Below are 13301 nucleotides of genomic sequence, written 5' to 3'. Positions count from 1 at the left end.
GCACAGTCATACTTTATAATTGTACTTTAAAAGTCTATTTCATTCCACAATAAATTAGTTTTCAGATTCGGAAAAAAAAAAACAAACAGCCAGTACTTTTTACTCTGCTATTAAAGTCCCAAATTCATAACTCTGAGAACAATTTCATTATTGGATATATTATATAATACAGTACAAAGTTTACTGCTGTTCCAAGTAATTATTTCCACATTTTCACTGAAAATAACTAAATCTGTGTGGACAACATTCATTTTTCCTGGTATAATTAAAAATTTTAGCCGCTTATTCTGCTGGAATGATGGAGGATGGCTGTGAAAGCAGAGTTCTACAATATTTACTTTCGTGAGGTTCAAACCTCATTTTCACAAACTGATGTTTCTGAAAACAAAAATAAGACGTGATGTGTGGTTCCAGCTGCGGCAATACAGCAGTACACCCGATTCTTTTCTCGACCCTAAGCAAAACCCAGCTAACGCTTCAAAAAATCTCCAAGCCACACTGCCGCTGACACAATCTACTGCTTACACCTCTTACCCCAGCTACTTAGACCAAGCCGACTATTTCCCTTCAGCAGCAGCCATGCAGTACACACATTCCCTGGTTCTCTTCAGGCTCTGTAAGGAGCACAAAGCCTAACAATGCACAGCTGTCTCCAATACTTCTTCTCCAACAGAGCGGCTGCTAACCCGGGATTTTGCGTGACCGAAGGTAGGACTGCAGCGTGCGTATACATACTGCACATCAAGGAAGCCCAACCTATCTCCCTTCAAAACGTACATTGGCTTGTCATTCAACGAGCACAATCACGAAGTATCACCAAGCTCAGAAGCTAAATTTCAGAGTCCCAGAGAAGCTGTAACTGCAAGACTGCTCTCCCAGAACAGCACCTGACACACAAACTTCACTTACAGTGAAGTATCTGCTGAAATTGTGCAAAAAAAAACCAGCCCTTCAAGCAACTAGCTTGCAGATGTCTGTGATGAAAACAGTACTAAAGAGATGGTGTTTGTTTCCTGAATTTTGATTAATTCAGAATACATTCTGACCAGTGGTATGGGTTTTCCACTTTTTCAATCTTGAATATGCAGGTGCAATCAGAGATCTGCCTTATCTGTGGCCAAAGACTGCTATGTCCACTGATCTTTCTTTGAGAACAACAAGCCTGAGAAGCTGCGTCTTGTGGCAGTGAAGTACAAGAGCTCGAGGCAGGAAAGAAACCCACACTTAAGAAAAGGCACACTTTTCCTGAGATCACTCAAGGGTGTTAATCTTCAAGGACCTCCTGTCAAGAAAGGAAGGATCCTGTTAGAACCTTTCTAAAGATTATGGGATCCCGCTCTTCTTGGAGACGAACAAGAAAAATGGCTAATAAAACACAAGGAAAAGATCTACCTAAGCAGGTCCCATTCGTCAGTCCTTTAGCATTCACTCAGCTGCTACCTTCTCTGCAGATGGACTGATGGTTATGCTAAGTCAATCTGAATAAGAGCAGACTTAGAAGCTAGAAGGAATGCCTTGTCTCCCTGCAGACCTTGCTGTGCTGCACACAGAGTGGGTAAACCCTGTCAAGACATCTGTCATTGATGCAAAAGAAACCCAGCTTGCTCCTTCAGCTATACTAATGAGGTACTCATTGCTATGAGTGCATTTGTTGCTATAGTTGCAGAGATGACTGAATAAAAATAGGAAAAAGATCTTTTGGGCAAAGCAATACTATTTTTAAATAGTCCTCTTTCAGAACAGGGCAATCCTTCAAAACAACAGTCTATTCTGACTGCATATAATGAAAAAATCTGGTCATGAAGTTGTGATGAATATGAAGATGTAAACCCTGTTTCATTATACTAAGGAAGTGTTACAGGAATCACACTTACCTAGTTCACAGAGATAATGAAACAAAAAAAAAAAGTATTTTTTGAGGTAAATAAGAGCAACTATAATTCTTAGTCTACATGTTATTCTTTCAAGAATATATTTTTATGGATACTATTCTTTTGAGCAGATACAGATTTGAAATATATTTTGAACATATGATGATTTCCCTTAAGTGTTTACCAATACTGCCTTAAATAAAACTCCACATCAGTACTGGTAGTACTACCTAAAACTCCTTACAGTTATCATAGGGCACACAAACAATTCTTAAATATTGACATAAAACTTACTTATTGAAAACAACGATCAGATATAAAGCCTCACTAGAAGTTTTCCATTATAACAGTAGTATAATGAACTTGTTTCATCAGAGAACAGTCACTTTAAATCAGGACAAGGATTGCTTAAAACCTGTAACTTACGTTGTACAAAAAGAAAATTTAAAAACCTGTGGTTATTTCAAATCCCAAATGCAGAAAGCTTTTATAGTCTGCCCTGATTGCCATTTAAAAAAAACACTCCAAAACCAAACCAAAGAAAAACAACAACAAAAAAATCATATAACCCCACCAAACCCACATACCCCAGTAAATTAAAAGCATATAGGCACTCTTATCTCAAAGATGTTTTTAAGGTGGTGATAACGCATTAGGGTGAGGATTTATTGACTGAACTGCATTTGCAACATAATAACCGCAAATGCTGGCTGCAATGTCCTTAAGGTTTTACCTAGTACTGTAGACTTACTGATATCTTCAAATAATGTTTTTTAAAAGCCTGAAATATGTAACAAAAAGCAAAGAGATAACTATGCTTCGCACTTTCAGATGCCCTGCTCTCTCAAACTGCCTAAGTCACCACTGTTTCTGTTCCAAGGGCATACTCCTCACTCACAAAAAAAGCAGCAAAACTCTCAGAGAAAAATGAACCCTCAGAGAAAGCAAATGTGCTATACAACTGTACTGCATTTGAGTACAATAATATACAATACAGCCATTGAGTATTACTCACTGTAACTGAGGGGAAAGCAGACAAAAAGAGGCCTAGTTAAAAACACTCTCATCGTTCAAAACATATAGTTTAATAAAACCCAGAATATTATTCCTACTTGCTTCATTTTCCTACCAATTTCATCTAATACATGCATAGGTTCGGTAAACCATAAATGCTTGAAATGATTAAAATAAGAGAAATATAACACTGGCTATTTGCTCTGCACTGCCTAGAGACTCTATCCCTCCTGTTCTCTGTGTGTATCTCCAGCTGCTGCATACAGGAATATTATTCACAAAACTGAAGAAAATTTGCCAGAAAACTGCTTTATTCCGTAATTCACAAGTTAATCAAACCTGATGGCAAAGACAAGGACAAAATAAAGAAACATTGTCTAAGCATTAGTGTCAAAAGCAATTATAAGTCTCTTATGAAGCAAATTCTGGCCATGTATGGCTTTTTTTTTTTTCCCTCACCAATATATTTGATGCTTTACTGTGGGGTAATAAGACAGTCAATGTCTTAAAGAGTTTATGCTCAGAGCTTTGAGAAAGGCAGAGAAAGACCAGTAAAAAGCATCATTTCATTGCTGACTTTAAGAAGTATAGCAGTCAGAATTGTTAAAATCCAATACATTGGAAAGCACACAGACAATTCAGAAATCTCTTTTAGACAGGAAAAAAAAAAAAACCATTGAGCATAAATATAACTTCCTACGTTTTGGGAAGCAGATGATTACTTCAATAGTCATGTGCTTGCAGGCAATTAGATTTAACTAGCATGAGATTTGTTTACAGATGTGTTCTACCTAGAATTTTTTCTAGGAATGCTTCCAACCATGTTCTTCCTGTGATTTTTAAATGAGGTTAAATAACCTGGAGCTTCAGAACAATTTAGGAAACTATAAATTTATGTAAGAAACCAATTTTTAAGGCACTTTCCTTTTTGTTCTGGTTTCTTTTAATTTCAAGCTCGAAATTATGTGTCCTAGACAAACAGCCTTTTTCCCCTCATGAAAAATTTACTTCAATTAAGATGTTGATCTTAAATAGACAATCCAAAAATACAACAACACAAACCCAGAGAAGTGATCAAAACATTTTATAGTGCTTTATCCACACAAACTTCTCACAGAATTGTTCAAGACTTCAACTTTCTGAAGAATGCTACTCTCTGCCAGGTCTTTTTGAAAGTCCAGCTTATGTCTTCTCTTTTTATTTGCTTTTCAACCACTCTTGGTTAGACAAAATACCATTACTGTTTCTCTTGGGGTGAGATTCATTACCTGCTACAGGCTCAAAGAAATGACAAAAGCAAATGGTAGCCGACAATTTGATGTTCATTGCTCTGTGTTGATGAGACACAGGACTACTTCCAACAGCAGTGCTGAGAAAAATGGGTTTCTCTAGAAGAAAGTATTATCCAGGAGCAATTTAATTCACAGAAGAGAATAAAAGTGTTTTACAGAATGTTAGCATACGACTATACTCAAGAAAAGAGGGCACAATTAAAGACAGGAACTTGTATATATACTTGCAAGTCATACGCATTACTTCAGAAGACATAGGGCAGTATTTTAGTAAGTAAAATGTGGATACGTTAACAAGAATAGGGTCTTAGTAATCACTGCTGAACATGAAGTGGGAGTTCAAGCACAACTCGTGACTCTCATACTATGGCCATACGGGGACTGCAAGCAAGAAGAACATTATATTCTTACCCACAAAGGAGGACAGTGCAAACAACATTGCCCTCAGACATTCCCTCGAGCTCAGAGAAATTTCAGTCCTAAAGCTATTAACTTCTATGTCATCATTCAAGATTACGAAACTAAAGAATTAGGTTTTGCCTAAGTCCAAGTTTTAAATATGGAAATAGAAATTCAGAAGGAATAGGTAGCCTAAAAACACTTCTCGGAGTATCCTAAACTGCCAGTCACCCCCCAAGTACTGCTGAACACTCGGTGAGCAGAGGAACACGCTGGAAGCTCAAAAAGCTGAGGGCAAACCTATACCCAACACTGCTTTGCTGCCTTCAGCGCCACAACATAAACAACTGAAATCCAGTTTACCTTTCTTGAAGCGTAGATGTCGAAAAATGGTTTGTTTCGAACACTGAATGGTTCCTGTGCTTTGTCGATAAGACCATTCTTCATCTTTTCGTGTCGTGGAAATATAATCTCTTTCTCTATACATGCAAGTCGAACATTAAAATCACAGTCTCCAACAGGCTGTCCCTGCCAAGTTACAAAAATCAGTATTAAAACCAAACACCGAATTATCTGAACAGTCCAAGTTTTCCTTACACAATATTTAGAATCATGTAGTGATTTGATAATATTTTTACATATCTATATGTTTTTGCCAAATACTTGGTTTTCAAGCATTTGTCTTGGGCTTTAAGAGATTTAATCAAATCAAAGTCCATACAAAGATAAAAAGCTATAATACGTATTCAAGCACGTATGAGTTAAATACCTAAATATCTTTGAAGTTAAGCAAAATAATTTAAAGATTCATTAATTATAGCTTTGGATGTAGCAGCTACACACTTTTCCATATAGTTTTCCTTTCAAATTATTTAGCTCATTTTGTTTATAACACTTTTAATGACAATGCAACAATGTGATTTACACAGTTATGCAAACTCATTGCTTTAAAGGCACTATATTGATGCCTTGAAAGAAGCATTAATTACATAAACGTTCACTTTTCTGTCATAGAAAAGAGAAAAATATAGCTGCAGTTGGAAAACGTGCCAATAAACAGTGGCTGCAAAAACCTGAAAGATATGTGATGGCTCTATCATAAAAAGATAGTAAAAGCCCTTCTCTAAGTCCATTATCGTACTCTGACCTTTCAAGATCTGAAATAAAACAGCAGCTTTACATTGCTCTTCATACACTTGGAGCATTGCACCAAATCAGTGTTAGCATTGAAAATGCACATTTGTCAGATTAATAATTGCTTGTAATGGAGTTTATTATATTTTGCGTATTAGATAGTGAGGAGAACACACTGTGGATATCGCCAAGAGAAAATAAGCAACTGGCAGCTTATAAATTCTAAAGTTAGTTTCAATCAGACATCCCACTTTCATCACAGTAAGGCACAAAACTCCTAGATTTGCATTGTTACAAGCAGCATACAGCACTGGAAGTAATTTACATGAGATCATCCCTCATTTTGCCACCCCATTCACACAAAAAATTATTTTGAAAAATCGTCCCTTTCACAGTCCACAGCAAATAAGCTCACAGAGCTTTGGCTTCAAAACAAGATTTCAAAAGTTGAAAGCAACAAGCACAGGAAACTGGGAAGATATGGAACTCTAAGCATCAATGACAGCAGTACAGATGAGGAGGAGAACCAGCAAGAAGATCTTTCCTGTACTAAACACAGCTAGAAGAGAAATGGGAAGAGAATCTGAAAGGAAAAGCACCCCGCTCTAACGTGCATCAAAGAGAATTGAAACTGGTCAATCTGAAAGAATGCAAAGGAAATAAATGGCAAACTGACATCCTGATGAGGCGTCCAAAGGCAAGAGACAGAATGAGCAGTATCTGAACAGATATCCTAATTAGGGGAAAAACTGAATGCCAATTTTAGACCAGCAGAGTTTAATCAAGTTCTTTCCAAATTCATCCTGGCTTTCATGAGGGTCTTCTGCATTTCATGCTCCCAAAGGGGCATTAAGTTTCTCTTACATTTCTTTCCTAGCATTAGATCCTTACTAGACCTCTATCAAAAGTCCTCAGCTGTTTATTGCAACAGCTTTAAGAACTATGCATTGCTCCCACACCACATGTACACCACACCGCTTTCTTACAGGACTCGGCTTCAGTCTAGAGGAGGAGAGGCAGCACGTGGAGCCACCACCGCTTGTGGGGGAAGCACATTCTGCACAAAGCCAGTGGTAACACGGATGAACACCTCCGCATCTCTGCTCATCGACTCGCACTTGTGAAGAAGAACAAAGCCTACGGGGCTGCTACCTTTGCCTTCACTGTTGCTTTTCCTTCATATATGAAGGTGTTATTAGTAAAGAGCCTTTCAAATTATTGGAAAAATAGGAGTATGTAAAAGTCCGAGGAGCAGGAGAGTGGCTCACTCGTTATTCATTCATTACAGAACACGGCTGCGTGATCTACAGATTTTTAAGTGTAATAGACAAAACTCAGGGTAACTGTTTTCTTTCTTTCTTTCCCCATGTAGAACTCATCTATACAGTGATTGAGCTTGTCCTGGTTTGTATATCTAATTAAAACACAGAAAACACATCTTGACCTCTGTAACGACAGACTGAAGAACTGATGGAAGAAATCTATCCTGGGAAACATGTATACATAAACTGTTCCCTACATTAAATTTCAGCAAGATCCGGTACACATGCTCTCTTCTTTACTGTAGCTTTTCCAGTCAGCCACATTTTATAAGTAGGTCTGAAAGAGCAAATGAACTAATTAATATTTCAAATAGTTCAGCTTCCAATAAGCAGTAAAGTTATTTACAAAGTTTCTTTACAATGATTCATTCAAAACTGCTTTAGCATAGTGACTTTAATTTATTTCAATCCCTTAATGGTTAAATTAAAAGCTGAGATGACTTCGTATGCACCATAAACCAGCTGAATCATTTTCTTTTCCTTTAAATAATCCTTTCACTTCTCCCATCTACTTGGAACTAATTATTTCCTGCAGCTCTGCCAATCATATATTTTTATTTCAAAGCTTGTTAAGCAGACGGGTATATTACCACTAGGTTCCACCATATAAAGGTCAGAGCTAGGCTGACATAAGATTATATGAGATGGGAAAACATAGCTAATGCTGCCGAGCAATTTCTTCATCAGCCAAGTAATCTAAGAAGTTAAGGAGTATTTCATTGGCCCAAAAGCACAGGACGTTAGCAATAAGAAAATTAACATAACACTGTATTTAAATCAAGGACATACTGAATAAAAGCAATATTGGAGTAGGAGGGCTTTTTCTTCGTTATTAGACACTTGCCATAATTACAACAAAATTTGCCAACACACAATGTATTTATCCCAGACAGATCCAAAACCTTGCAGTGGTAAAATCCTAGCCTTGAGCAAATAAGTAGGAGGGTAATGTAGGCTGTACTAAATAATTTGCAGACTTTGACAAAAGCAGGAAAAAATTATTTAGCATATAAAACACACATTTTAAAGTTGTACAAAAAAAAAAGACAGACATTGATGGATGTATAATCTAAACCCAGGAAACAAATACTAGTATGTTTTTAGGCAATATAGATGTTCCATTAATTTAACCATTCAGATGTTTGAGATTTTATTTCAATATGTAAGTTTTCACTTGTCTGAGAAGGATGAGGGTCATCACTGACTAACAGCACAGTTACTGGAGTGCATTACATGATAATTCCTGTTCCAGACATTTTTAACCTAAAATAAGTTTGTTAGTAAAGGGTAAAACAAAATTAACAAGTAGCATGTGTTTCCTATCTACCCTAGAAAGTTACACTTCCCCCTCACCGTAATTAAAATGTGTCCTGAAGCAAAATATCGTTTAGATAAGCCTCAAGAGAGGAGTCATCTGTTGAACTAACACCTCTTCCTGGAGCTGATGAATTCTCTTCACCTGTTGAAAGTTTGTGCACTGCACTAAGAGGTCACAGCATGAAGTGGGCTTATAATAGAAGTGACACTTTAAAATGCTGGTTTGATTTTAAACACAATCCTCCACACACACTCAAAACATAAAATGAGATTTCTACCGAGCTTTGAAATCTACCCAGCATTGCACACTTCTAAATTTAAACTTACATTATTTCAAATTAATTTCCCAGAAGCCGCCATACACAATAAATCACGTAAGAACCTAGCGCACCACAAAAAGAAATACATCTTTAAAAGTACTAAAACACAGGGGCTGTAGCTCGTTTAATATGCATTGTCTTGAAGCGGATAGGGGAAGGCAGTTTATTTGCTGAAAGGAGCTAAAAGAAAAGAAAAAAAACCAAACAACCACCAAACCCCAAAATCACAGTCCCAGCAACACTCCTCCAGATGGGTGCTGAGAGACTGAACTCGGTCAAGTGGCAGGCTGCTCTCCTGTTACAGCTCCTGCCCTCCACCTGGTTCACAGAGACCTGCGTGTTCAAGTCACAACCTCCTGCTGATATGGCTACAAGGGCTGGTGAGTAACTCAAATCCCAAGTCACTAAATAGAGGAAGATGGCAGGAACGACTAAGACGGGTGTAAGAGGATAACGGGATTTCTGCTGCACACCCTTCCTCAGTTCCCTTTCTCTCCACAAGGAGAAAAGTACCCCTGAAGAGCTACCGTCACCCTCCAGGTTTAAGTCTCCCTTCCCCTGCCTCTAAGGTGGCCTTGTGGTACAGCTTGGTAAATTCGGTGAGACTTACGTGGGCAGTCCTTTATCTAGACAGATGCAGTACAGATAACAAAATGGAGTATGTAGGTGCTAAATGCCATTACAGTACTTCCTCTTAGAATCTGATATTTATTCGGCTTTTTGCCAGTGCAGCTACAGTAAAAAGAAAAATAATGCCTGGGCCTGTGCACACAGCTGATAAACTAGCTTGGGCCAAGACAAACTGAGACTATTTATTCTCTACCTCCATGAGATACGGTACGAAGCCTACCTGCCAGCAAAGCGCGCTCCATTTGCTCCCCCAGAGCAGTAACTTCGACATGAATAATTCAGCATACACACGCATATACGTTCCACGCACGTCTTCACTTATTGAGCCATAGCGGAACATATGTCAGAACTGTCTTAGCTTTCATGATTTTGAGAGAAGAATAAAGAATAAGCTCAGGCTGATATTCTACCCTGTGTTTCACATTATTATTGACAATACAAGGCACCCACAGCTGACATCTGCATTTCCAGCAAAAGCCCATTATTAGTTCTCCCATCTTCTGAAGACCATGCAGTCTAATATTTTGCATTTTATGGTATTGGTCTGGCACATATTTCTCCTGACCGTGGTTTTACAAATGCTGCTATTTTTTTGATATACACAGTTTTTATATAAAAAACAATCCAAAGGTACAGTTTCATTCTCCAAATAGGATTATTACTATATTCAATCACCTAAAAGGTTTTTTTTCATTTCCGATTAAGTTTTCTTTTCAAAACAGGATTAAAAGCAAAGTATTAGAGAAATGAAAAAAATTGTAGAATTATGACTCTTAAGTTTTTCATTTCTAAAAGGCAAAAGCTAAGACAACCATTATAATCTGAAAATACATTTTTAAAATTATTTTTTCTAACTTTTACCACTCAAATATTCTAAAAGGATATGGTAATGGCAAGGAATTTAGCTATTTCAAAATGATTTCTAAATTTATCTTGGCATCAATGAGGTGCAACATGTGAAATATTGTTTCAATTGTAACAATTCAACTAATATGCTGCAGGAACATAATTACTATTTATACATTGTCAGCTTATACAATGGAATATTGCTTTGATTTACCACAGAATAAAAACGGTTTGAGAAATCAGATCTATTAAAAAGATTGCTTAAGACATGTATTACATTACTTGTATTTCCTTTAAAAAAAAAAAAAAATCAGTGAAAATAAATTTAAGTATGTATGAATCAACAAAGAAGTTTGTAGCCCATGCATAAACATCAAGGCCTAACAGAACATACAAATATAGCTCCACATTATTTTTTTATTAGCAAACATAACTTGAATAAAACAGCAGGACTGTCAAAACTGTGACTAAACAGATAAGATCAAAACAGAAAAAAGTTGACTGTACTAGAAACATTGCTCCCTTCCTCCCTCTTCTCCTACTTGGATTGCTCAAAACAGAATACAAACTCCAGATAAAAATCATAAAACCTTATAACTACAAGTGGATGAGAAGTTTGCTTCATTGGTGTAAAGGTAACACATATACGGCAGAATATTTATGACCAGTTGAAGTGACTGTGAATGATGATTCTCACCACTGGCATTGTGCAATAGGGGCAGATTTATGGACACGCGTATCTACCATGGATGAACACCTAAGCCCTCTCGTTCGAAAACAAAGCTCCAGTTAGGTGCCGAAAGCCTAGCAGCTGCTATTTTTGGAGAACAGACAACTCAGTCCAATTCATTGTTTGACTGCATGTCCAGTGCCTTCATTTAGGATCTTTATAATCCTTATAAATCCTTCTGAGCCTTCAAAACAGAACTCAATAAGGGGATTTTACTGGGATGTAAATGATTAAAACCAGAAGGAATTATGTTCTACCTAGACTCGCGGCCTCCCCTCAAGTAATCTGAGGAGTAGATAAACTTCCCATTTTTGATTACAGAAGTAAAAGTCATAATTCTAATAAAACATAACTGTATATAGATTTGCCATCATCATCACTGGATATTTACACACAAAAAGATTGCATGTGGTTCTCCCAGGGGAATATAAATTTAAATAATTTATTTTGCACTGAATTGGGCACTTTTACTGCAAAGCAAAATATCGAACACGGGGCTTTACTGCTTCTGTTTTTTCCAATTATTTTCCCTAGTGCTGTTGTTGCACATAGTACAGAGACATCGTCACCTTAATTGCAACAGGCACTGGATGGTCCAGTCAGTATTTTCTCTTTCTGCTCCTACTCTGCTCAACCTCTCTTCCTTTCTATCAGCCATTCACAGTGACTCTTCATCAGAATAGTTATTGTTGGGTTTTTACATGGCTGTCTTTATGACAAAGAATTACCCCCTCAGTGAATTAAAGAACCATGGGAAAATTCCTACATCTTAAAGACATTATTCAGGGCATTTCATACTTGAAAAGATTGTGGCACTGATTTTTTTAGAATATAAATCACTTCATATTATTTAAAATAAGACTATTACAGTAAGTATAAAGTCTCCTAAAAACTAGAAAAGAGAAAAAAAAAAGGCAGTAACAATCAGCATTGATTCACAAATTCTGTCTTAGAAAAGAACCACCTACCTTTCCTAAACCATGACAGAACTAAAAATTAAGTGTCTGCTTGTAATAGACTTTATACTTCTGACGAACTGTAAAAAGATCTAGAATGTCAGTACGCAATCTGTCTTTAAGTTATCTAGTTGATTGTGTGCATGGTTAGTTTATGAGTAAGAAATATTGATTAATTACCAATATATTCATTTCAAAAGAAAAGTGGTATTTTTCTTCGTATTTCTTTTAAATAAGAGAAATACTCTAAAAAGGATGAAAACATGCCTTCACATTCTCTCCTAGACCATAACAGTCACTCAGGTTATTCAAACATATTAGTCATGGAAAAGAAAATATTAGTGAGGTCCTGCTTTCACCTTCATAAAACCTATCCTGAATTATATAGTTTTTAGATCTGGTACATCCTTCTGATTAACTTTGACCATTTTTTTTCTTTAGTTCTTTTCCCCTAGAAACATAAAAAAGATGAGAAGGCAAGAGACAAGGAGAAAGCTGAAAATATGCAATATTACGGCTAGATTAATTGTAGAAAAGGAAGACTTAAAACTAAGTTAGGGAAATAAGACATGACAACATTTGAACACCCTCCCACTGTTTCCATACAACATTCCATCAACCATCTTCTATTTTGTCTATAGTTTCTCCTCTTTTGAAATATACTGGACAAAAAAAAAAAAGTCCTGTGTTAGACTTCATTCCCAGTACTTACAAAATTGGACATGATAACACAACTGGAAAACCTGCCTCACTGTAAAGTTTTTCACACTTTCCACTTCGGTTATGATTACTGCCAGATTCTTGAGAGATCTGAGTATTTGCCTGAGACAGAAGTTGGGTTTAAGTCCACTTGGCAGTTCCTATGGGAATGACTGTTACAAACTGCAAGCTGAGGGAGACAGTTTTTCTGTTTAATCATATGTTACAGTTCTTAGCACAACAAGAAGATAAAAAAAATATTGCAAATAAAAACTGAGTCTTTTTAAAGCTAAAAAATGCAAGAGGTAGACAACTGTTTAGTAAAAATATTGAAAAAAGCTCTTTAAAGAGATGTTCTAAGAACAAAAAATCTGTGGATTTTATTCTCTGAATTGTATAAGGTTTGAAATATTTCAGAGTTATTTTCATTTACAATGCAACTTAAACTTTCAAGTCTCGCTCTGTATCTTTTGTAGCAAGTTTCACAGTTTGCTGAAAAAGTGTCACATCAGAGCAAGCAAGAGTAAAACCTACAGAACCCTAACACCTGAAAAATATAAAGAATTTCGTATCATAGCAACTTCTAAAGCTGCTTTTGGAGAACTACTTGTCCCTGTATCTCTGTCCCAGGAGCAAGACTTTGTGCCTCTTGCCCTGATAATTATACTGGTGATAATCTGCCATTCAAAACGGTTCTCATCAGCCATGCTTCACACCAAGGTATGGAAACACTCACCTTTGGGGAATAAAGCAAGACATGACAAAATTTAA

General features: G+C 36.6%; 1 protein-coding gene across 1 annotated transcript in view; it reads right to left on the bottom strand.

The window, feature by feature from the left end:
- The window catches only part of RNGTT (RNA guanylyltransferase and 5'-phosphatase), a 195156-nt gene that overhangs the window by 116026 nt on the left and 65829 nt on the right, over positions 1 to 13301 (bottom strand). Inside the window, exon 11 of the mRNA XM_075414382.1 lies at positions 4940 to 5104. Within this exon, the coding sequence (XP_075270497.1) occupies positions 4940 to 5104 (165 nt within the window). The remainder of the gene's footprint in view (positions 1 to 4939; positions 5105 to 13301) is intronic.

The sequence above is a fragment of the Opisthocomus hoazin genome, chromosome 2 (assembly GCF_030867145.1).
Source record: "Opisthocomus hoazin isolate bOpiHoa1 chromosome 2, bOpiHoa1.hap1, whole genome shotgun sequence".
Classification (NCBI taxonomy): domain Eukaryota; kingdom Metazoa; phylum Chordata; class Aves; order Opisthocomiformes; family Opisthocomidae; genus Opisthocomus; species Opisthocomus hoazin.
Note: the sequence above shows the minus strand (reverse complement) of the source record. Positions and strands in the feature narration are given on the sequence as shown.